The sequence below is a fragment of the Fusarium subglutinans genome (genome assembly GCF_013396075.1).
Source record: "Fusarium subglutinans strain NRRL 66333 chromosome Unknown NRRL66333_c0000340, whole genome shotgun sequence".
NCBI classification, from domain to species: domain Eukaryota; kingdom Fungi; phylum Ascomycota; class Sordariomycetes; order Hypocreales; family Nectriaceae; genus Fusarium; species Fusarium subglutinans.
In genome coordinates, this window is record NW_023502403.1 from 1 (window position 1) to 22,455 (window position 22,455).

The 22,455-nt window shown below is 46.9% G+C and overlaps 9 protein-coding genes across 9 annotated transcripts; 7 read left to right on the forward strand and 2 right to left on the reverse strand.

Annotated features, from left to right (window-relative positions):
* Positions 1–1,876: 1,876 nt before the first annotated feature.
* Positions 1,877–3,138, forward strand: FSUBG_13416 (uncharacterized protein; the record flags this gene model as incomplete). Its single annotated transcript, XM_036678305.1, has 4 exons — positions 1,877–2,094; positions 2,146–2,355; positions 2,403–2,589; positions 2,641–3,138. The coding sequence occupies 4 exons, from the start codon at positions 1,877–1,879 to the stop codon at positions 3,136–3,138; spliced, it is 1,113 nt and encodes a 370-aa protein (XP_036531109.1).
* A 736-nt stretch (positions 3,139–3,874) lies between these two features.
* On the forward strand, positions 3,875–5,131 carry FSUBG_13417 (uncharacterized protein; the record flags this gene model as incomplete). Its single annotated transcript, XM_036678306.1, has 1 exon — positions 3,875–5,131. One exon carries the CDS (start codon positions 3,875–3,877, stop codon positions 5,129–5,131), a length of 1,257 nt encoding a protein of 418 aa, XP_036531110.1.
* Positions 5,132–5,758: 627 nt separating this feature from the next.
* Positions 5,759–10,325, forward strand: FSUBG_13418 (tol; the record flags this gene model as incomplete). The annotated part of the gene is made up of 8 exons (XM_036678307.1): positions 5,759–6,385; positions 6,434–7,400; positions 7,455–7,524; positions 7,762–8,270; positions 8,419–8,477; positions 8,529–8,603; positions 8,779–9,704; positions 9,815–10,325. The coding sequence occupies 8 exons, from the start codon at positions 5,759–5,761 to the stop codon at positions 10,323–10,325; spliced, it is 3,744 nt and encodes a 1,247-aa protein (XP_036531111.1).
* Positions 10,326–12,979: 2,654 nt separating this feature from the next.
* Positions 12,980–13,903, forward strand: FSUBG_13419 (uncharacterized protein; the record flags this gene model as incomplete). Its single annotated transcript, XM_036678308.1, has 1 exon — positions 12,980–13,903. One exon carries the CDS (start codon positions 12,980–12,982, stop codon positions 13,901–13,903), a length of 924 nt encoding a protein of 307 aa, XP_036531112.1.
* A 393-nt stretch (positions 13,904–14,296) lies between these two features.
* Positions 14,297–15,202, forward strand: FSUBG_13420 (uncharacterized protein; the record flags this gene model as incomplete). The annotated part of the gene is made up of 1 exon (XM_036678310.1): positions 14,297–15,202. The coding sequence occupies one exon, from the start codon at positions 14,297–14,299 to the stop codon at positions 15,200–15,202; it is 906 nt and encodes a 301-aa protein (XP_036531113.1).
* A 442-nt stretch (positions 15,203–15,644) lies between these two features.
* Positions 15,645–16,583, forward strand: FSUBG_13421 (uncharacterized protein; the record flags this gene model as incomplete). The annotated part of the gene is made up of 1 exon (XM_036678311.1): positions 15,645–16,583. The coding sequence occupies one exon, from the start codon at positions 15,645–15,647 to the stop codon at positions 16,581–16,583; it is 939 nt and encodes a 312-aa protein (XP_036531114.1).
* Positions 16,584–17,236: 653 nt separating this feature from the next.
* On the forward strand, positions 17,237–18,202 carry FSUBG_13422 (uncharacterized protein; the record flags this gene model as incomplete). The annotated part of the gene is made up of 1 exon (XM_036678312.1): positions 17,237–18,202. The coding sequence occupies one exon, from the start codon at positions 17,237–17,239 to the stop codon at positions 18,200–18,202; it is 966 nt and encodes a 321-aa protein (XP_036531115.1).
* A 613-nt stretch (positions 18,203–18,815) lies between these two features.
* Positions 18,816–19,558, reverse strand: FSUBG_13423 (uncharacterized protein; the record flags this gene model as incomplete). Its single annotated transcript, XM_036678313.1, has 2 exons — positions 18,816–19,123; positions 19,189–19,558. 2 exons carry the CDS (start codon positions 19,556–19,558, stop codon positions 18,816–18,818), a joined length of 678 nt encoding a protein of 225 aa, XP_036531116.1.
* A 748-nt stretch (positions 19,559–20,306) lies between these two features.
* FSUBG_13424 (uncharacterized protein) lies at positions 20,307–22,406 on the reverse strand (the record flags this gene model as incomplete). The annotated part of the gene is made up of 4 exons (XM_036678314.1): positions 20,307–21,225; positions 21,283–21,920; positions 21,968–22,135; positions 22,188–22,406. The coding sequence occupies 4 exons, from the start codon at positions 22,404–22,406 to the stop codon at positions 20,307–20,309; spliced, it is 1,944 nt and encodes a 647-aa protein (XP_036531117.1).
* Positions 22,407–22,455: the final 49 nt, after the last annotated feature.

The following is a 22,455-nucleotide window of genomic DNA, read 5'->3' on the forward strand; positions in this document are numbered from 1 at the left end:
AAAGTTATATTAAAGGCTTTTTTAATATTAATAGTAATTATAGTAATTACTAGTTCTTAATTTAAGTTATTCTTTATAATATATATAAAAGTAGTGATAAAATCTATAGCTAAGCGTTTTAATAAGGTATTAAATTAATTAAGGTATAGTATATTTTAGTTAACTACTATATAGGCTATCTATTTTACTATTAGCCTTTCTAGGCCCTTGAAGAGGTAAGAAAGGAAGGCAATTAGTTACTAGGAGTATATATTAAAATAGTCTTTTTTTCTAACCTTAAGTATTATTATTACTTTACCTAGCTTAAATACTAGTAGGTAGTACCTAAGTATAAGGTATCTTTAATATAGCTATAGTATATACTTCTTAATATATAGCTAGATAGCCTTAAGGATATTAATAGTAATGTTATTAGAGCCTGGGGATATATTCCCTGTTAAGGTGACTGCCTAAAAGATAACCGAAAGACAAGTAACGTGTAGGGTATTCAAATCCATTCGAACAAGGAACGCACTGACGATCCACGTGGGTGATGGATCTTAAAAATTGATCCGTCCCACCAGCGCTGTTACCCCGATCCACTAATGACTAACATAGCGCCGACGATCTCCCCCAACTGACTCTGAGGCTCTGCATTTGCATCGTCGTGTGCTACTATAGACAGGGCTACGCATTGAATCGATTCATGTATTGGGATCTACCAGCAGACGATCAACTCAATGGTGAGGTTTACTGCGATATATAACGTCTCTGGGCGTCGAGTGCCGGCGTTGTATCCGATTTCTTGGAGTGTTAAGAGAGGAGGAATTGTTCCGAGACCTCGGTTGGACAGGCGCAAATTGGAGTTCGTCTCAGAATGTCTCCATTTCGTGGGAACATTTCATCCCAACAATCTTGTTATTTCCGTAGCCCCTTTCAATTCAATGGAGATCATGCACATTCGGCCCGGAGTTCGGAGCAGACCTAACGGCGGAATATCAGCGGTAGAATGTGTCTAGAAGCTCAACACTAAACAAGTCTTGGAAAGTGTCGGCAAACTTTGATAACGAATGAGCTTGTTCGATATTAACTTCATCTAACGTTTCAGCGAAGAACAACGGTTCATTCTGCTACCAAAAGAACCCAAGTGGCGTTGACGAAAGTGGAAGCCCAGCAACCTGGCACAGCGGAACTTGATCTCAAAGGATTCCCAAATGCCGAAATTTGATACGCCGCCATCTCCTGTGGCGCTCATTCTGGTGGCGTTCCCCCTGAGTCAAGTGCCATTTTAGTGGGTAGCGCAAGAGTCTGTGATGACATTTGTTGAGGCGCGAGAAGGGAAAAACCGAGGCTTGAGTGACATTAAGGGAAATGTAGCCCGGAGCCATTGGTAACTCTCCAGTATTGGAGCTCGGTTGCAGGATTAGAGTGCTGAAATACAATGCGTCTGCACGGTGATGTGATGCTCATCCTTGTAGATCATGCGTACCGAGAGACGATCATACCATGCATCTGGGACCAGACCCTCGGGTAACGGCAGGGATATGGTTACGCTATTCCACCAGCGTATTCTCCCATCAAATCAGGTAGTCCAATGGCTCAAGTGTCAAAGCGAAGGTCAAAGCGCATGCGATTCATCCAGAGACTTGGCTAGAGAACCTCGTTTCGCCACGCCACGCCAGACCGTTCCTGGAGTCTCGTCCCGCGGCACTAATATCTCTAACTCTTACGCTTAGCATCTGGACACCTCCACCTACCTGCAGCACCCAAAACGTGGTTCTGGTAAGTGTCTGCATGTATAAACCCCCTGGATCCCCAGATTCAGTCCCTCTTCCCTCTCTTTCCCCGGCCGATCTTTCATTCCTCTTTGCCTTTTTGTATCACTCCTTTATACATCATGTCGGCAACTACGAGTGACATCAAGATCGCTTCCATTGCTATGGGGTTCACCCTTGGCTTTGGACTGCTAACTATTTGGGAGGCCTGGAAGCAGACTCGACGGAATCGAAACCCGCTTCGAAGTACTTATATTTACATGCTCTGGGGAGAGATTCTGGCGAATATTATCATCGCTATCGTCGGATGGATTTTCTTGGATGGAATCATCGGACCGACGTGAGACAGCCACTCAGCCAGTGTCGAAAGTGGCGTACTAACAGTGTCTAGTGTACCGGTCTTGTTCTTTATTCTTTTCTTCTGGGTCTTTGAGGTCCAGCTTCTTATGCAAATTATCGTCAACCGAATCTCCATCATCGCCGAACATCGATCTACTATCTTCAAGCTGAAATGGGGAACCGCTATTACCATCACTCTCATCAACATCGCCGTTTTTGTCATCTGGATTCCTGCTCATACTGTTCCCCCCGCCAGTCAAACGTAAGTTACTGTTGAAGGCTTGACTAAGATCGTACTGATCAATGCAGCTTTGTTCGCATCAATGAAGTCTGGGATCGTGTCTCCAAGGTTCTCATCCTTCTCGTCGATGCTGGCCTCAATTGGTACTTCCTTCGAACTGTCAAGAAGCGACTCGTTGAACAGCATCGCTTGAAGAAGTATGAGCCTTTGGTTGGCTTCAACGCAAAGCTGATGATAATTTCGATCCTCATGGACGTAAGTATCTCGTCTCTCTCTCGAAACACAACCCGTGCTAACTCCTACTAGGGCATGCTCATCGGTCTCATGTCGCTCCCCAATCAGGTCGTCTACATCCAATTCCACCCCGTCGCATACATGGTCAAGCTCAACATCGAAATGTCCATGGCCAAACTCATCACTCGCCTCGCAAAGGGTGAGAACGCCGACGACTACTACCCCTCTATGTCGTACTCTGGCCACCACCAAAGCAACAACCAGCGCACCAACGATGCACCATGGACTCAGGGTAATAATGTCCAGTTGACACATCGATCAAAGGTTGTCGCTGGCGATTCCGATGAGGATCTGTCGAGTACCATGGGTAGACACAACGGCGGACCTGGCATTCATCGCCGAACAGAGTTTGAGGTTACTGTCGAGACGAAGCCTCAGAAGAATCCTTTTAGGGAGGGCACAGACTCTGGGGATGAGCTGCCTTTGACTTCAAATACCGGACATCCTAAGCAGATGACGGTCGAGGAGGTTAGCCGTATCCCATCTATCTCTAGTAGCAGACGGTCATGAGATCTTCACACATTCTTTAGCTATATACCGTATACATAATAAATAATACCCCAGCATATCAACAACATCATAAAGCTCAGCATCTTGCTGTCAAGCCGCAACCTTTTCGAAGATTAATTACAGGATTGATGGTAAAGGCTTTGTAATGCCCTAGGGCTTGCAACAAGATTTATTAGTCATCGTAAAAGTTTATAGGTATTATGTCGTGGGGAAAAAATATCGTGTTGTCATTCATTATCTGTGTTCGTAACCTTGTAGGCGCCAGTCATCCCCATAGCTCATGATATCTCCACGTATCATGTCAAATTAATACCCTATAAAATCCCAAATAACTCAAATACTAAGAAATATAGCTAGAATACAAACAGGTCTCACAAGTTAGAATAACAATAAGCTCAAAACTGAGAGCGAAATGACACTTATCAGAAACATTAGACTTCAGAAACTTTGCTACGCAAATTGTAACTCTAGGATGTCCACTAAACATGTATTCTCTACCAATATTAAGTTCAATATCAAAATAACCTTTGTATAAGACGCCATTTCTGAGTTACTCTATTCTGTGGCGAACTCCAGTGAGATGTATAAATACCAACATTCTCCCATCAGAATTTTTCTTCTTCCCTACCAAGGAAAAAGCCATTGTTCAATCTATAATCGCAAGACCAGACTGCTTCACTCTATAAACACCCCGCGATTCAGCGCCCAGTACACGAAGGCGGGATCACAAACCATCATGGATCCCTTCACCACAATTCCCGTCGAGTTGCGGTTGCAAATATTCTCATCCCTTCAATCCAAGGCCACTATCTCGAGCCTCATTCAGGCCTCTCCAATTATGCTCAAGGGATACCTGAGATACAAAGGTACAATAACACGAAATTTGCTCGAGCGCGACTTCGACGATCAGATGATCCAAGATGCCATGGGAATCATTCTATTTCCATCGCTCAGCGAGGCTCGAAAGTCACAGTCCCTAGTCCAAGAACACTTCAAGTTTTGGGAGTCACGCACGTTTCCGAATCCTTTGGCCACTCGCGATGTCTTTCTCATTGTTCAAATCGACAAATTGCATAGTCTTTTAATGGTCTTCGTCGAGGACTACATCACAAAAGCGACCGCAGCTTTTCCGCCTCGTGAATACATCTGTCTCCCTCAGCTTACCCACAGCCAAAGCCATCTCGTCTTCAAAGGAAAAGAGATAACAAGGAGATTTGATTCATGCAACCTTTCAGAAGGTGAGAGGCGACGCTTATTGAGGGCATTCTTACGGGTTGAGCTGATGTCTCTGCTTCAGAAGACTCTTAGCTCCAATAGCTATAGTCTCATCAAATGGCTACGTATCGGACTAGTCAGTGGAGTCAAAATACGAGACCAGGAGGCGATTCAATGTGTCTGCGTGTATACATCCTCACTATATGGTGCCGTCTTTGCCCTTTGTGCTGATGCCTGGCTGCCAGTAGCCGATGCGACCCCAGAAACCGGGCTACTATTTCCTGACAATCTCTTTGCAGATCCGACTCAGTATGGACATGACGTTGGCATCTACGGAAGAGAAGAGCGATCAACGATTGATTACATGGCTCAGGTCGGTTTCTCTTTAATCTTCGCGATAATTCGTTGTGCCATAGCCAGACCACAAGACACCAACACTCTCAAAAGCTTCGTCAAGAAGCTGTGTAGCTTCAGAATGAATAGCCTTTTACAAAATGCATTCAGAAGAGTGATTCCCTTAGGACGCTTCATCCCTCCGAATAACATGTACTACAGTACCCTGAATGGCGGTGAAGGTTTCCATGAGCAAATATGGTTTAAATCCCTTATGGACAAGCTAAGCCCCCCCCCATGGCGGTGCTCTACAGTACAAGATATTTCAACAGCGGGCATGGCCATTCTTCGACAACGACCGCCACTACGCAAAAGACACCGCTATGTTGCCACTATTCCCCCCTCAACATTTCTTGGACAGAATGGAACAAGAAAGAATCGATGAAATTACGCCCCTCTTCGGCCCAGGCCCTGTTTCAAAAGCTCAAGTAGAAATCAAGTTGAGAGAGTTTCGTCGAGCCCAAAAGTGGCAGGACAAAATGAGGCCGAAAGAGAATGTTTCGAGCATCGAGCCTTCTTTACCTAGGACTTCTATCGCAAATCATGAGGTATCACTGCCAGCGATTGAGAAGGAGGAGCACTTATTGACATGGAGTCCTCGGGGCGTTGTCCAATGGGATCAATCGAAGGAGGCTTATGTACTTGTAAAGATTTGAGCATCTGAGGGCAGAAGTAAATATTAATGGGAAATGTACTATATTAAATAAATTATTATAGAGTATAGTTCTATAGAAATTAATTTCTTTTTTCTTCCTCTCTCTTTCTTTTCTTTTAAAGTTATAACCTGTCAGGTCTCGAGATACATCTAGACCAGGATCTGGGTTGTCGAGTTAATGCTGCAGGGTTCATTAGCATGGGGTCTTCAGAGGCCACGTGAGACATACCATCAGATGAAACGAGATCACGAAATCTCTCATATAGACTAAACAACTGTATAAACTTCAACTGAACTTCTGCCAGCAGACTTTCAACAAAACCGTTTCCGAATCCTCTCCATGAGATACTCATCACGATGGATCAGGGGATAGTGAGGGTTGTCAATGGCGGATGGATTGATGGGCTTACGCGAGATGCTGTGACGCGACCCGACACGAGCACGATTCTTTGGGAAACTCTCTACAAACCGTGGAATTTATTTACGAAACTCGATAAAGGAGACGACGTGACCACGGCTGAGTCTGTGACTCTGTTACGCGACGTTTGTTCTGGGCACGATTCTTCAGACAAGAACTGTTCAGTCGTATGTACCAGCCCGCATGATTTGTTCGCCTCTTGGAGGACCCTATGGCAATGCCTGTCTCTCACATCTTTGACTCTCGCAAACTCCACATTTTCTACGCTCGATCAATACCATGGCGGGGCAGGAAACGGGACCTCAAGGGAGCAGATCTCGAGCGCCTTGATGTCTTTCGGCATCACTAATGCGACCGATTTTGACGGGAGAGCGGTTCTGAATCTGACTTATGAGTGTGCTACTGCAAGTTGCCGCGACACTAGCATGGGAAAGTGCTCTATCGGCCAGCTTGGCCCTGGGTATTTTCAGCGTGAAACTATCCAGTGGATCAAAGTGTACGAGGCTCTTGCGCCGCTCTGCGATGGACTGGAAAGCGATATAAACATCGATATTGCTGGACCAGGAGTAAGTCCTTGACTTCGGCGACGGTAACCCAAGCTTATCACTCTGCAGGTACTAATAACATACATCACTCAAACAGCCATGGTGGTCTTTGCATGGTTGTTCTTCCTACTTCTAAAAGTCAACAAGTTCATCAACACTTCAACATCAATCTTCACACATCTCTTTCGAAAACGGAACCCTGGACCCAATCTCTTAACCCATCGTGTATCAGGTCTTGAACGCCTCGAACGCACGAATCTTGCGCACGCAACGAGCACCTTTCTTGCAGAGCTTCACGAAGCACAGTGCTTCTTCGTCGTCGCTATAGAGATAGCCCTGATAAACGCGAGCTCACGATCTGCTATCTTCACTGGCGCTGAGAACTGGCAGAGCCTTCTATGGAATCGTGACAGTGTCCAGTTCCTAGCAGGTATGGGGGCTTGGCCCATTATTCTCGGACAGATCTCCCTCCGAAGAGCCGAGCTCGACTCGATGTACTACCTCCTCCTCTCGACACTTGCGTTGGTACTTGCGGGTGTTGCAGCAGATACAGCTGCAAATCCAGACCCAGATCGGATTTACAAAATGTTTCAAGGGCAGAATACCCTTGAAGAATGCGGCGGTCATCCTTCCCTTCGAACCTTTTGCGTGGAAGAGCGAGAGAGTATATACTGGTATGTCTTTCCAGCGGGAAGCATATACGCATTCCTCGGATTGCTTGCTATACTATGGTGGGCCAAAATTTGGACCTTGTGCAATTCGCCAGCATTGTTTCTCCAAAAGCATAAGTCCTTATCAAAACGGCAACTTGAAGCTTGGGAATGGATCAAGTGGATCCTTATAAAAGCTGCTCTTTTCGCAATTCACATTGCCGAAGCTGGTGCTCTTGCTTGCATATGCTTTGGTCTAGCAGTCATCCGTGCACCACTCCTGAATTTATTGCTGAGAGGAGAGACAGGGACCTGGAGCGTTGGACAGCTGGTTGCGGTATTGATTTGGGCACCGGTGATATCCAAGTATGCCCATCTGGCAATTCGTAAGTTATCCCTCTACAAGGGGCTTCGAGCCATGTAGCTGAACATACATCTAGTCGGCGTGGAGAAAGGTTTCAGGCTTCGCTTGTCCAAAGCATTTGAAATTGTGAAGAAGTCGGATACTAGGTCTGGAAGTGATAGTGAGGCAATACCTCTGACCTGAGTGAACATAGAACAGAACATACGAATAACGAATATTGTCAGCAAAACTATCTTTCATAGATGGCGGGCTAATAATTTGCTTTGTCTTGATGGCATCTGAGGTGTCAGGTGACATAGGCCTCTATGCTGTCGCTGGCCAGTCTCGACCTATCAGCCGTGTACAACGATAAGATCATGTTGTAGAGTAACGCACAGACGCAGTAAGCTGGGTGCCAGGCCGCCGTGCTCACCAATCCAATCATACCAGCCCAACCCCGCTTGCTGCATTTATCGAGCTGAACCCGACAAGCTGAGCTTTGTACAAGTTATCAGCTTCTCTCTTCCTTTGGAACAACTAGACAACACGATGGCATCCTACAACTACAGCACGATGGACACCCTGGACTGGCCCAAGATTATTGTTATTGGTTTGGTCTGGACACCGTCGGCGTACTTCTTCAATTCTTGGGTCGATAGCCAACCGCCTGGTACCTTTGTAAGCATTGCCTGTGTAATCTTCTCAATCATCAGCCTCTTGGCTGGTTTCCACCTCATTTGCTTCGCTATTTTAGTTCTTCTATCGCCATTATTTGCCCTTGCATTACTCTACCGATTAATCATAGAGCTCCCTTACCTATGCACCGGGTTTGGTCCTTGGTGTCTCTCATTGTTCTGTGCTCAGAGGCCGCCACTTTACGCGTCGCGAAGCGAGATGCCACAAGGAAAGGACTGTAGGTTATGTGGTAGATGCAGCAACACAGTTGATCAGTCCTCCATCCTCCGGGGCACCCGGTGGAGATTGACACGTTCAAAGGAAGAGTACGAGTTTTATACCAAAGATCAGCTCCAGCAGTCCTCCAAAAATTGCCATCTATGCAGCCTCCTCTGGTATTCTTCATTTGGCGCCCAGACAAGTCCAGTGGCTGGAGCATCCTCGGGTGAGTTTATCGCCCGGGAACCAGACATCAATACGCCACTACTTTCCACAGTCTCCAGGTCACGTAATTCTCGTGACTGTGAACAAGGCATCGAAGCCAGGAACCTCTCAGTCCAAATCTCAGCAAGTAGGGAGTTTGGTTGCGAACAATCACTTCATATTCGTTTATACGAGAAAGGGTCTAGTCTATTCCCGTGGCTAAAAATCGAAGACGCCGGCTATGATAGGTTTGCGCGGGGACCGTGCAGCATGTCCATGACTAACTCAGTTCCCTAGTATCCAGTAAACATAATTGCGGGCAGTCCGACATAACTGGCTCCGGGCCCAGCTTCCGTTGGGCTCGAGAAATAATTGAGAAGTGCGAACGAGAGCACCACAATTGCCGGAACCACTTTATCCGATCAGCCAGTCAGCGGTATCTTCCCAAAAGACTTATTGACGTCCAATCGAGGGACAAGGGAGTCGTACAGCTTTTGTTGAGTGGCGAAATCCAACCAGCAGAAAATATCGTCGAATATGCTGCCCTCAGTCACTGCTGGGGTGCTACGGTCAAGTCTGAGCTCAGGGAGGATAATGGAGAAACGACGAAGACGATTCTGATAGAGACTTTGGATCCAAACTTCCGAGACGCCGTTGACATAACTTACAAATTGGGTATCAAATATCTATGGATCGACTCACTATGCATCATGCAACGCACTAAGGAATGGGAAGAGGAGTCTGGCGATATGGGCCTTGTTTATGCAAGGGCCAAGGTTGTAATCTCTGCGACAGCATCCAAGAACTCAGAAGGCGGCTGCTACAAACCCAAGGATCTCTTTCCTTATCACTGCGTTCTAGGCAGCAACTGGACCTCTTCACTCGTCGTTCGCTCGTCAATCAAGTATGCCAACCTGGTCCAGCTCTTCGGGGAGAAGGTCGACCGTTCGTTCCTGGCCACGAGAGGCTGGACCTTTCAAGAAAGATTTCTGGCTAGCAGGATACTGCACTTCTGCTCAGGTCTTATGATGTTTGAGTGTAACACATTGACTACCTCTGAGTGTCATGAGGAAGAAGAGTATCCCCTGAATACCCAATTTAGCCAGAATGGGACGATGAACGCGCCGACAGTCCCTCATCCAGGCCGTGAATCACCCAAACGACTCTGCAATAGGACGATCATACGACGTGCTGGGTCTTCCACAAGACATGTTACACGCCCAGCCAGGGACACAATTAGGAAAACCTGGTACGACAACCCTAAGCATAAACTATGGGCCGATAAGAAACGACGTTATGACGTACAAATGTCTTCTATAAGGACCAACGCCGCACGATTGATATTCGAGGAGCCTTCAGCTTCCTCTGGTCTTTCATGGGACAAGATATGAAGGAGAAGGCAGAGTTTCACCTGCGGTGGTACGAGATGGTGACGAGCTACTCGGTTCACAATCTTACAAACGAGAACGACAAGATGATGGCCATTGCTGGCGTGGCTTACTTCATCCAGCAAAGTACGGGCTTCAAGTACGCTGCTGGCCTCTGGCAAGAGACCTTGCCCTTCAATCTCCTCTGGATGGTGGATTCTGGGGTCAAAAGGCGACCGTATGGTCGGTCTGTTCCCTCGTGGTCTTGGGCATCCGTGGACGGTAAGATCTCGCACCTTCTAAAGAAAATCGACCCAACCTCTGTCTCTGGCTCAAGCGTTGACCTGACGGTCGAGGGCAGCAGTGTTTCCGATTCATGGGAGTATATAAAGTCCTTGGTATCCGACCTGAAAGTTCAAGCTACACATATGGTCAACGGCATGGCCCATAATGCTACGCTGACGCTGTCCTGCCCGCTCCGAACCTTGGTCCTTCGTCATTAGACTACGTTTACGATACGCCGGAATGCTATGAGCGGGGCGAGATAAGATGTCTACCTGTTCTCGAGTTGGTCAATCGCAGAGTTGGGCCGCTGACTAAAACGCCGCAAATCCATGGAATCCTGGTTCGAGCGGCGTCGAGCACTGCAAGCCAGTCAGATGGTACACTGGCTCGGTATATGAGAGTGGGGTACTTCTGCACAGAAAAGACAAACATCCACTTCGAGGGGATGAGTCGAGAGAGGCAACAGTCCATTGAGCTTATTTAACAAATACGTTCTGTCGGCAATGAGTCCAAGAATGTCACGGCGTTTAGCTGGTCTATGTCTTGGAAGACTTTTACGGCGCGGAGGCTTTTGAAAGGTCAACCATATTGAAACGGGCCAAGTATTTACCGAAGCTGCTATGACTGGACCCCAATCGGATACTGAGTTCGCAGAGAAACTCAAATCCAGTATTCACTCCAGTCATTTACTACAATACAGAGTTCTTTAGGCTGATTTAAGCTCTCGCCTACAAGTTCCAAGTACGACTAAGACATCTGACTCCTAACTTAGACTTTTTGTCATAATATACACGTAGTGATTCATGTATGCCACGTTCACAAACCAGTCAGGTGATCGAAATTGTAAAAGAATTTTATAAAATAAAAGTTTACTCTTTTACATAAAACCTAATGATAAAGCTCTTCATGCCCTTGAATCATATAAATATCTCTCCTGCGCCCGGAGCCTTCCCTTATCTCCCCCCTTTCCGCTTAACCTGGACACCCAATCTATCTCATCACTTCCAATATACGACCTCCTCGTGCTCCTTACCACCATCAAACTTCAGTTGATATTATGGCTACTACTTTTCACCAATTCCTTCTCCTTCCGCAAGAACTCAGGGACGAGATCTGGTATTTTGCCATTCGGTCACACCACCGTGGAGTCCAAATCTTTCAGATACACAAGTCACCCTCATATGAGGATAATGGAACTCAGAGTACGTCGCTGAGGGACTGTCTTTTGAAGATATGTGGGAGAAGTCTCCTGTCTAAGATAGACCTCTCACCAAATCCGGGGCAGCACATAAGGCCCTGGCATTTTGGCGCTCCACTGGGACACAAATCCTATAAGGGCCTCAATGGATCTCCAGACAAGATTGTCTCGACCTACATGATCGATCGCGGGCTGTGGACCGCTTGCAAAGAATCGAGGCGTGTTATTCGGAAACACTTCGCCAATCCCTCGAACAATCCCGGGGGACTAGCGGAGCGCGGGAGAGTGAGCTATTCTCAGGCAGCAACCCCTTCTACTTGTCTGTTTGGCCAGGCTCAGATCTTTTCATCCTACAGTTGGATAATTTCTTCGATACCAACTGGAGTCGTATTGAAGCGTTTGCCGGCACTCCAAAATCTTCTCCCTGCCCTGTAGAGTCTTGCCGGGAAATTGGTATAAAGTATGACAGCAACCGGGAGCATGGCACTGTCGGGATTTGGCGCGATGTGACATTTACCGTCAACTTTTCTTTTTTGCTCTCGCTGAAACAGCGCTTATGGTTGGTTGACACAAACCTGAAGCGGAAAAAAGACGCCGCCTCGTCTCGTGACAGCGACACAATGCAATTCTACGCGAGTGGTAGGAAGTTCGTACCAGTTCCTCTCGATAAAGGGGAAGGTAACTTGACTGAGTGGGAGTATGTGAATCCAGTGGCAGGTGGGAACTTTCGAAAGTCATCTATCTACTATGCATGGCTCGCAAATGAAGTGGCAGCAAATTTCCGGTTCCCTTGGCCCACGATATTCGATCGTGGGCATCCTTCCGAAGGTCGCATCGGACTTCTTGGATGGGAGGACCTTGAAGATTCATGATATTGTATATGGCTAGACCAAGTTGCAGAGAATATTATCTACTCACAATCGACGCTAATCAGTCTCTCACAAAAACCCGTCGAGGTAGATAAGCACTCCGGAAGGGCAGATTTATGGCCCGAAGGATGAAAATCCCATATGGAAAGTAAAGTATGGTAAAGACTTCTACGCCAAGAAAATGTTTCCTATTTAGTGGTCACTCCTTCAACTCATACATTATTGGACCCTTGTCTCTTTGTGCCTGGATCAAAATGTGTAAATCTTGCCCTCGATGTGCTACTTGCAGTTGAGACCTGTGATTGAGAGCTTGTTGTAATCGTGCAGAACTTGGTAAACAGATCATGCTGGGCGGCCATGTGCCTAAACACAACCTTTTTGTATAAGATACCGTCTAATAAACCTTTCTGATGTAGCGATTGGTCATTTATTATAGTAAAATGTCTAAGTTATTATCTAGATGTCTTACTTGAGGTTAAGACTTGTGGCTGAGAGCTTAAATCAGCAGACAGAACATAGCTGTCCAATAAACTCATCCGGGGTGAAAACTTTATTTCTTTTACACTCCATATAGTCTTCACGCAAGATTTACTTTTAGCGATGACTCAAGCGGTGTAACTTCTAGAGGTTTAATCATTTTGATGATGTATATATATACGACTCCCTGTCTGGATCTTTTCTACAGCATCCTTTCCCCTTCTCTCGTCACATCTAGGGATTCTTCCATCTTCACAAAAGCACAGATCGTCTGTGGTACGAGGACTTATCTAATCTCTTCACCTTTATGAACCGAAAATTCTCCATCATGACAACTGAGTTTCATCTTTTCTCTGCTCTCCCAACTGAGCTCAGGCAAGAAATTTGGAACCTGGCTATTTCTATTCGCCCAAAACCCGCAGGAGTTCGCGTCTTCCGAGTATTCGATGCTTCTCAAGAACCTTCTATTCGGCTCCAGGACATCCCGGACTACAAACCCCACAAAGTGCACACCCTGGCTCTGGGTACACCTTTGCCAGACAAAGACTTCGTCAGTATCACCGGAGAGAGCATCAGCGATATATCAACACAAGTTCACGATCCGGAGCTGTGGAATACTTGCCAAGAATCGAGGTTGATGATGAAGAAAGCCTTTGTGTCACTCGAGGGATATAACTTTGACTCGATGGGGTACTGTCTTTCTGGTAGTGCCCCCTTCTATGTCACGTTGACAGACCAAGGCCATAATCTCTTTATCTTACGACCGGACAGCGTGGATTTCGATTTAGAAGACGTGTTTGGAGCATTCAGTAAAACTGAATTGGCATTCGGCATTGAGTATAGGCCCGAATGGGGATCGCAACTTTATGCCGAGGAACAAGGTGGTGAAATGTGTCTAGCGGCAAGACAGATTGCAGATCTTGGCAGTGATCTTGATGTTGGATATGTATACCTTGTAGATTATAATCTGAAACTCAAGACCGATGCTTCTTGTAAGCGCAAACCTCATGATCTTCGTACGCGCTACTACGCACGAGACAGGAAGCTTGTCGAGATGCATTTGGGCCACGAAAACGAACGGGACAACTGGGAGTACATCAACCCAATTCCAGACGGAGACTACCGCAAGTCATCTTTCTATTTTGCCGAGAGTATGATGGAGGCTTTTGATGAAGCGGAGTGGAAAATTACTGACGGACATGGCGGCATTCGCACGCCTGGGTTCGGCCTTCTAGGATGGGACGAATTTTGAGATTTAGACAGGAGTTTCGTTTCTAATAGAAGAACATGTTTCCCAAGCTTGAACCGATTTCTACTTTCCCATTCGTGATACGAGTGCACTGTTAGTGGCTTGGTGGCAAACTCTATCCGTCTTACACACAGCGTGAGGTACTTAGTTACTAAGTTCTGTCTGCTGATTTAAGCTCTCAGTGACATATAACTCAGATGGCTCCCGATGACTCAGTCGCTTTAGTGTTCGAAAGTCTAATTATTCGGCAGTATATATATCCTTTGTCTGCACCTTTCTTGCTGACACCCCTTCCACTTCTTTCGTCACGCAACTGACGTCCGCCCCTGTCCCTACCTATTTCACTGGCCCTTACCTAGCCTATTCTCCTATATCCCAGGCCGAGCACTTCTAGTCATGCCGACTGAATTCCATCTCTTCTCTGCGCTTCCAACCGAGCTTAGGCACGATATCTGGAATCTGGCTATTCGCCCCAAAGAGCCAGGAGTTCATATATTCCGAGTTTACGGTAATCATTGGGATCACCAAGCCCCGGAGGCCGTCCGGTTCTCATACCATGGGGATCGATTTTGTGGATGGGGTCTCGCCGTACCTTTGCCACACGAAGATGCCGCTTGTGTCAACAAACCTAGCGCGAGGAGTGTGTCGACATATATGATTGATATGGGACTATGGACTGCCTGTCACGAATCAATGACTATGATGCGCAAAGCCTTTTCAAGGCCCAGGAGTATCAAGTTCGGTGGACTTCGCATCCCCGAGCCAGTGATGTGTTACTACATCTCTGGAGGTGCGCCACTTTATTTCACAATAGATACATCGGAGGATCTTCTTATCCTGCGATCGGATAGTTTAGGATTCCACCTGGAAAAGAATGACTGCGCGCTAAGCTTCCACTTCCGGCAAATTGGCATCGAATACGAGTCAGACTGGGGATCGCAGCTTCATGAATACAACCATCATCGCGGAGAATGTCTAGCATTTGACGAGCTTTCGAACCTCTTCGATCATTGGGATTTCCGATGCCTATGTCTCGTCGATTATAACCTGAAGCGAAAGGCAAACGCTCCCCCTTACGACGGTTTATGCTTTTATGCAGGCAACAGGAGGCTTATACAGGTGGACTTCTTAGACGAAAATGATCGGAACCACTGGGAGCATATTGAGCCAGTTCCAGATAAAGATGAAAAGTCTTCATTCGCGTTCGCAGAACAGCTACGTGCATGCTACGAAGAGAGGCAAGACAGGTATCAACCTGTGTGCACACCTAGCATAGGACTTCTTGCATGGGATAACTATTGATAGCTAGAAAGATACAGAAGACAGAAGCAGGTGTTCAATAAATCAGATACTCAAATTGTCAGAACTCAAGTTTTAATCCCCCACCCTTTTCAATTGTGTACTGTTGGGGACTTAAGCTCTTTATGTGAACATGAAGCCAGCGGCAGCCTTTGATCTTAGATGCAAGCTCTGTTATAACGAACTCTATTCGTCTGACACACCACATAGTCCAATGAGAGGCTACGAGAGAAAATCAAGTTCTTTTATACTTCATACTTTGTTTCGTATGACTTGAGCACGGTATGGTTATAAATGTGACCTCCGACTCGATTTCCTTCATCTTCCCAAACCACCTCACCCTCACCCGTCTTACATCTCGCCCACCACCTCATCCAGAACCCGAACATAATAGCACGGTCCTAGCTCCAGAAACTTGGCACTTTTTCATCTTGCTATTTAGAACATGGTATCGGCATTCCACTTATTCTCAGCTCTTCCAACGGAACTCAGGTTACAAATCTGGAAGGACGCAATTCGGCCACGTCTGCCAGCGGCGCATATTGTACGTGTTCGTGGCTCCGATGTACCAGATCGCCCACAAAACACAATCTTTTTCAAAAGGGACCTTCGTGTAGACCAACAGCTTTCGCACAGTGATTGTATTGCGATTCAATCATGGAGCAGATATCTTGATGGTAATGACCATGGTAGCGATTTCGATATATCGGCATACTTGATCGATGCCGGCTTGTGGACAGCTTGCCGTGAATCAAGACTCATGATGCAGGAGAGCTTTTTGTATCGCGAATGGCACTACGGACCGTGGGTGGGATATCACATCTCCGGTGGTGCTCCATTATATATCACGATCCGTTCCAATGACCTAGTTATACTACAGCCCGATGAACTTTCCCTCGGAAGCTTTGATGATGAAACACTGGGCCGCTTGCACAAGCTAGAACACATCGGAATCGAGTACAGACCGGAATGGGGCATGGCCCGTTACGAAGAAGACGAAGAAAGCGAACAAGCCTTTGGATTCGCTGATATCCTTCGCTTCGCTGATGTGATGAGATATGCAACGTGCGTTTGGTTGATCGATCATAACCTAAGACGCAAGGTAGATGCCCCCCCTTATGTCGAAAGACATACTACATTGAGTTGGATAACCACGGATGTTTCTTTCTGGGCGGCGGATAGGAAGTTCTCCAGCATTGATCTTGAAACCAAGAATGAGGACCCCTTAACTCATTGGGAATACATCAACCCCGTTGCAGATGGAGATCATCAAAAGTCCTCCTTGCACTTTGCAGATCGAATGCATAAGGAGTACATGAACAGACGCATCCGGATGCAAGTTGGTGGACCACAATTTGGGCTTCTTGGGTGGGATCACCTTTGACTTTGGGATACGCGGACATACAGAAGTAGCACATAGACAGGTACACAAAATATGAATACGCCTAGTCAGATTATATCTCTACTTTTCTCAAATTATGGGAACAGAATCATTTTCTCTGTCCAATAGCTATCCTCAGTCCACCCAGGGACATTTAACCATCCACTCAAATCTGAGCGCCATACAGCTTGGAGTCACGCCCCTCACCAACTAAACACATGGCAAGCTGTGCTAAGGTCGGCATGCCAAAAGAGGCTTCAGCCTCAACGCACTGCGCTAAGATGGTATAATGTCTAGGTTGTTAGCTAGATGTGTTATTTACAGTTGAGGCTTGTGGCTAAGACCTTAAATCAGCAGACAGAACTTAGTTGTCGGAGGTCAAAAGAGGCTCTAGCCCCCAGCGCACAAAGGTAAAAAAACCACAGTTCAACACGTATGTAGACGGCAAGCATCTACGTCAGTTTGCGCAAACCATAAATCACTTCTTCTGACTCAAGTCTGAGTCACTACGTGCAAACCTTGTATTAAGTTCAGATGGAGTTGACATATATACCCCAACACCCTCATAAGAATCTTCTCATCTTATTGTCATTTCCTCTACTTTTCTCTCCCTCGCTTCCACTCTTAAGCTTCTTTGACAGCCACGATTGAATATCATGGAGGAACGTACATTCCACCTCTTTTCACAACTCCCTCTGGAGCTTCGGGAACAAATCTGGAAGATGGCTATGCGCCCGGACAAGCCGGGCGTTCAAATATTCCGGGTGTACAATCCTGAGCTCGACAATCCTAGACATGCGAAAGACATTTATGGCTTTACACTCAAGCCTGGCTCCCCCCGAAAGTATTATAACGTTCCACCGTGCTCGTATCGGCTTGCACTTCCAGTGTGGAACAAATATCCAGACAGCACCGACGGCTCAAGTGACCACAACATATCTACATATCTGATCGACAGCTCACTATGGACAGTCTGCCAAGAGTCCAGATCTATGATGAGAAAGACTTTCGGATCAAACGACGCGTCTAGCCAGAGACTCTTGGGATCAGCAACTGCCCACTATCTCTCAGGTGGCGCCGCTTCATATGTCACAATTTACCCGGAGAAAGATCTGATTGTCCTGCAGTTTGATGACATGTTCAAATTCGACTGGTTTTTTCTATATGATCTGTTCAATTCAAATAGATGGGGTTGCGGTATTCGCAACATAGGTATTGAGTATCAAATAGAATGGGGCCTTGATACCTCCAAGGGTGATGAAGATCCGCTCTATGAATTGCAATGTATCCCTTTATTGTCTAGCATTTGGCTGATCGACCACAACCTGAAACGACGAGAAGGTACTCGCCGCCAGAAGGACAGCCGCAAAGATGAATACAGATATCCGAGACTCAAAAAGCCATTTTACGCCAACGACAGAAAGTTTAGAAAAGTCAATCTTGAGAAGGAAGATGACTGTATGGACCATTGGAAATATCTCAAGCTAATTTCCGACGACTACGACGATTCCTCTATAGCTTTTGCCAATCGACTTCGGGAAGACGTCTGGGACACCAATGTCGAGAACGAGTTTAAGGGATCGCCTTGTTTCGTGGGTTTACTTGGATGGGACGACATTTGAGGATTAATGGATCATGTACCTGAACGAATTCTTGTTTCCAGAGGGCATGCATGAGAAAATCGATACGATAACTTTAAATATCATTAAGAAATTGTCATTGATCTCATCTGCAGATAACCGAAGAACTTCTCGACTCGTGCATGTACTTCCATTTGGACGACCTGTAGCGCTTCCAGATACCTAGAGTTCGGGTAAAGGCACAGTTTCGTAGAATTGTCGGAGGAACTTTGGGTGACACTAAGTCGACGATCAGAGTTCTTGGAGCACGCGGGGAGCGATGACAATCATCTCTCAACCGCTTGATGGCGCGTATTGAACAGGCAGCACATTGTGATACTCTCCACATATATACGCATATCGGATACTAGATAGCAGTCTGTTGACTACACCGTCTGTAACTGGCGCATCTATTTGAAATTCCGGCTCGCATACAAGAAACGTTGTCCCAACGAAAAGAGGCAATATCGATTCTTCGCCATGGATAACGCCACTTACAAAGCTAGATTTCTTCAACCCCCAAGTACTCTTTAAGAAACTTGATCTGCCGAGCCACATTTCGTTCAAAGTTGTTTCCAGTGTAAGCGTCAAAATGCCCCCCTGGCAACATAGAGAGCTATTTTGGTTCCCGTGCCCGAGAGTAGGCTTCGAGAGCTAAGTCCGTCGGTGTCAAAACATCGTTCTCCGCGACCGTCATCAACAGTGGCGTCGGCGAGATGCGATGGATCCACGCCGATGGATCGTGCGCACGGAAGAGCTCCAGTGATTTAAGCGTGACTTCGTTCTTCCATGCAGACTTGGGAGCCCAGAGTTTCCGGAAGAAGTCGTAGCTGTCAGGCGTGGGGAGTGCAGAGGGCGCCAAAGGGTTTTCGTCCACCACCTTGATTGCGGCCGGGGCGTTTCCAGCAGCTCGGTCGAGGGGGTCTGGCAAAATAAACGGGGATCAGCAATGAGAAGCTTTTGACTGAGTGCTAGGGAAGTTGACCAACCTTTCTGGAACTCGCCTTCCATGAACTCAGCAAAATCTGGCCTTACAAGCCTGTTGAAGTTTTCCCATCCGTTCAGGCACGGGACCTGAGAGAGAACTACTTTAACGCGTCTATCAACAGCGCCAACGCGTAGGACATGCCCGCCACTGTATGAGCTTCCCCAAATGCCAATCCTCTCCGGATCGACTTCACTCCGAGACTGGGCAAAGGTGATGGCATCGGATATATCGGCGACTTGGAGGTCAGGAACAATCTCCTGTCTCGGCTGACCTGGTCCGATGTCGCTGTCCCCGAGTCCTCGGTTGTCGTAGACCACACAGGCCATCTTCAGCCGGCTGGTGAAGCGTTCGGCGAAGGCGTCAAGATCCATCTCTTTCAGTGCTGAGAAGCCATGGCATAAGACTAAGCAGGGCAGTTTGGACGGATTCTCTGTCGGTGGCAGGTAAAACCACCCTCGGAGGGTAATGCCGTCGGAGGTAGTAAACTCAATGTTGGAACGAGGCATCTCTAACAAATGATGTATACCTAATTCGGTAGGGATGTGTATTGACTGTATTTCAAGGCAAGATCTAGGTAGCTACAAGTGATTTAAATGATAAATCCGGTTTTAGACTTGGAGTGCTCTTAACGGTGTTTTCAACATTGGCCAGACGCACGAATTGTGCGGCATCTTAGTCGAAGCGGCGTCTCAATTTCGAAGGCTTCTCAACTTACAGGCGGCATCTCAGCTATGGATACACGGCATCTAAAGTTACCCGAAAACATCCAAGTTAGCTATTCAAAATTCAAAACTAAACTTTACTCCCCGAGACATACAACTCAAAATACGTCTTCTGTTTTGTATTGTCTGTTGCCGCTTCCAGGTTCCACTATACCTGGTGTTAAAATATCCAGAAAGTCACATGTTCATACAATGCATCCAATGTCCATGGTGGTTGTTTTAGAGTATCTAACTTTGCACAACATCCCTCAAACCTACACCAAAACTCAACGTCTGTCCGTCGAAACAAGCATAAAGTCAAGCACAACAAAAGGCTAATGTTCGCAAAAGCTGTACTGGATGGAAGACCACTTCTCCTCAGCATCTCGTTGATAGCGAGTCCTCTCGTCCATCAACTTCAGGCGATGCCCCTTCGCCTCTTCCAATGACATTGGCATTGTTGATCCTCTGCCTCAGACTCCACCATGCTCACCAGTTCCGCCGGAAGAGGCTTACCACTCTCTGCCGCAGCCTTCAACCCAGGATTCTCTGGCTCTCCTTGAGCTACCAGTTTCGCAACTGCGTTCGGAATTTTAGTGGCGTTATCACCACTCAAGCCCCCAAACGTAGCCTCCATCCACCAACTCTTCTGCTGAGGCGGTACGTTGCCCGTATTGATGATCCTTGTCCTCGGATCAATGAGCCAAAGTGCTATAAATCGTCGATGGCCCGGTTTGCTCATATCGTCCAACTCCACATGTGAAACTCTGTGGTGGAAAACATTAGGGAACGCCAACAACCTACCCTGCTTCGTCTCAATCTTTCCATATCGCTGTAGACAATCACCGCCGTTCAATCTTGTACCATAAACCTGCTCCATCCATCCGTAGGCTTCCTGTCCTACGTTCCAGTCCTCTTGATAATGATCGGTCTGCATACGGAATTGCAGATGACTTGGCTTCACGTTCTCAGAATCGAGGTAGTAAAGAGCTGTGCCAACGATATGTTCGTTCATTTGACCTTCGACGTGCCACCCTCCAGGAGGGAACACAGGCATGTCTGGGGTGAGCTCGATTGAGGCCATCTTGACGATGACTTGGAGATCCTTGAAGCGCTCGCGCAATGACGTTCCTGGCTTGACACCATAGTCCCAGGCTTTAAACTCTGGCGCCTCAGGCTGAACAGGCTCTCTGATCTTCTCCCAGGCGTCTAGCTTGCGGGTGTTGTACAGGAGCTTCCCATATCCGTCTCTGATGACGTCTTCATATTCGACTTCACCTGCGTCATGGGGCGTCCAGTCATCGATCGGCGGGGTCCAGTTCGCCTCGTTTTCGTCGCTTTGAGTGATTGTGAGCTTCTGGTCGGTCTTATCCCAGTGAAACGTTGCTACTTACTCGGGGTTTTCAGGGCGCGGGAAGCGAGCCTCGGTCCGTCCAGCGGAGACGATGTTCCAGTCCCTCAGAAACGACACACTGTGATCCCAGGCCGGAAGAGCTCTTTCGATGAGTTTCTCCACTGTCTCATATATATTGCGGTGCTTGGGATGAAGGTTGTTGATGTAGCTCGTCAATTTGACAGTCCCATCATCCATGAGCTTGACGTTAGACGGAAGCCACTGATACGTATCGGACCAAAACAATTCATGGGTTTTCCTGCCAAACATTTCGTAGCGTCCATCGTATTCCTCTGGGACATCAGCAGGTTTCTTCGGTATGACTTCTCCTTTGCCACTCCATTTTTCGATGGCATCTTCGACACCGACAACCTCGTCGCGAAATACTCGGGAACGACCATAGACAAGGGGGTATAGAGATGGGTGCACAAGGTTCTGTACCAAGTCGTAGCTGCGAGGATGCCAATCTGGGTTGTCTTTTTGTTCTTCTTTTAGCTTCGCAAAGTCGTCCCGAAGGCGCTCATGGAGACTCTCGTCGATGAACGTGTCGGATTTGATGACCGTTGCGTTTGCATCCAAAGCTGGTATGAGACCAGTTTTCTCAAAGAATTTAGCCTTGACACGGAGCTCTTTGATACACTGCAAGTGATCAGCATGGAGAAAATGATGAAGATTGATATTCTTACATATTCAAGACAGCCCCGATCTAGGATGTACTTGAGTCTATCGGGGCCATATTTGTGGCCAGATCTGAATCCTGGGTTTTGGTTCTGTACAATCTCATCGTATAAAGGATCAACTGGAAGCGCAAGGGCTTCTTTAATCCATTTCTCGGCGATGGTCTCATCAAAAACCTTGAATCCAATAAGCTTCATACCAATCGATATTACATACAAGCATCCATACCTTTATGTGCCAATTAGGCTTATCTGTCAATTGATTCATCACAATCATCATGGCAGCCTCCCGCACAAGCAACATATCGGATTCAACCCCGGGTGAGTTATAGTGAATTCCAATTGGATACATTTCGCCTTTGTGGTGACAATCATGATAGCGAAGATTCATGCCGAGGCCCGGGTAGCAGCCGACTGTCGGAGGGTCAGGCTTCTTGCGAAGGTACATGGTGCCGGAATGGAGTTGAGTTACTTGGAGGTAGTGGTGAGTTAGGCGA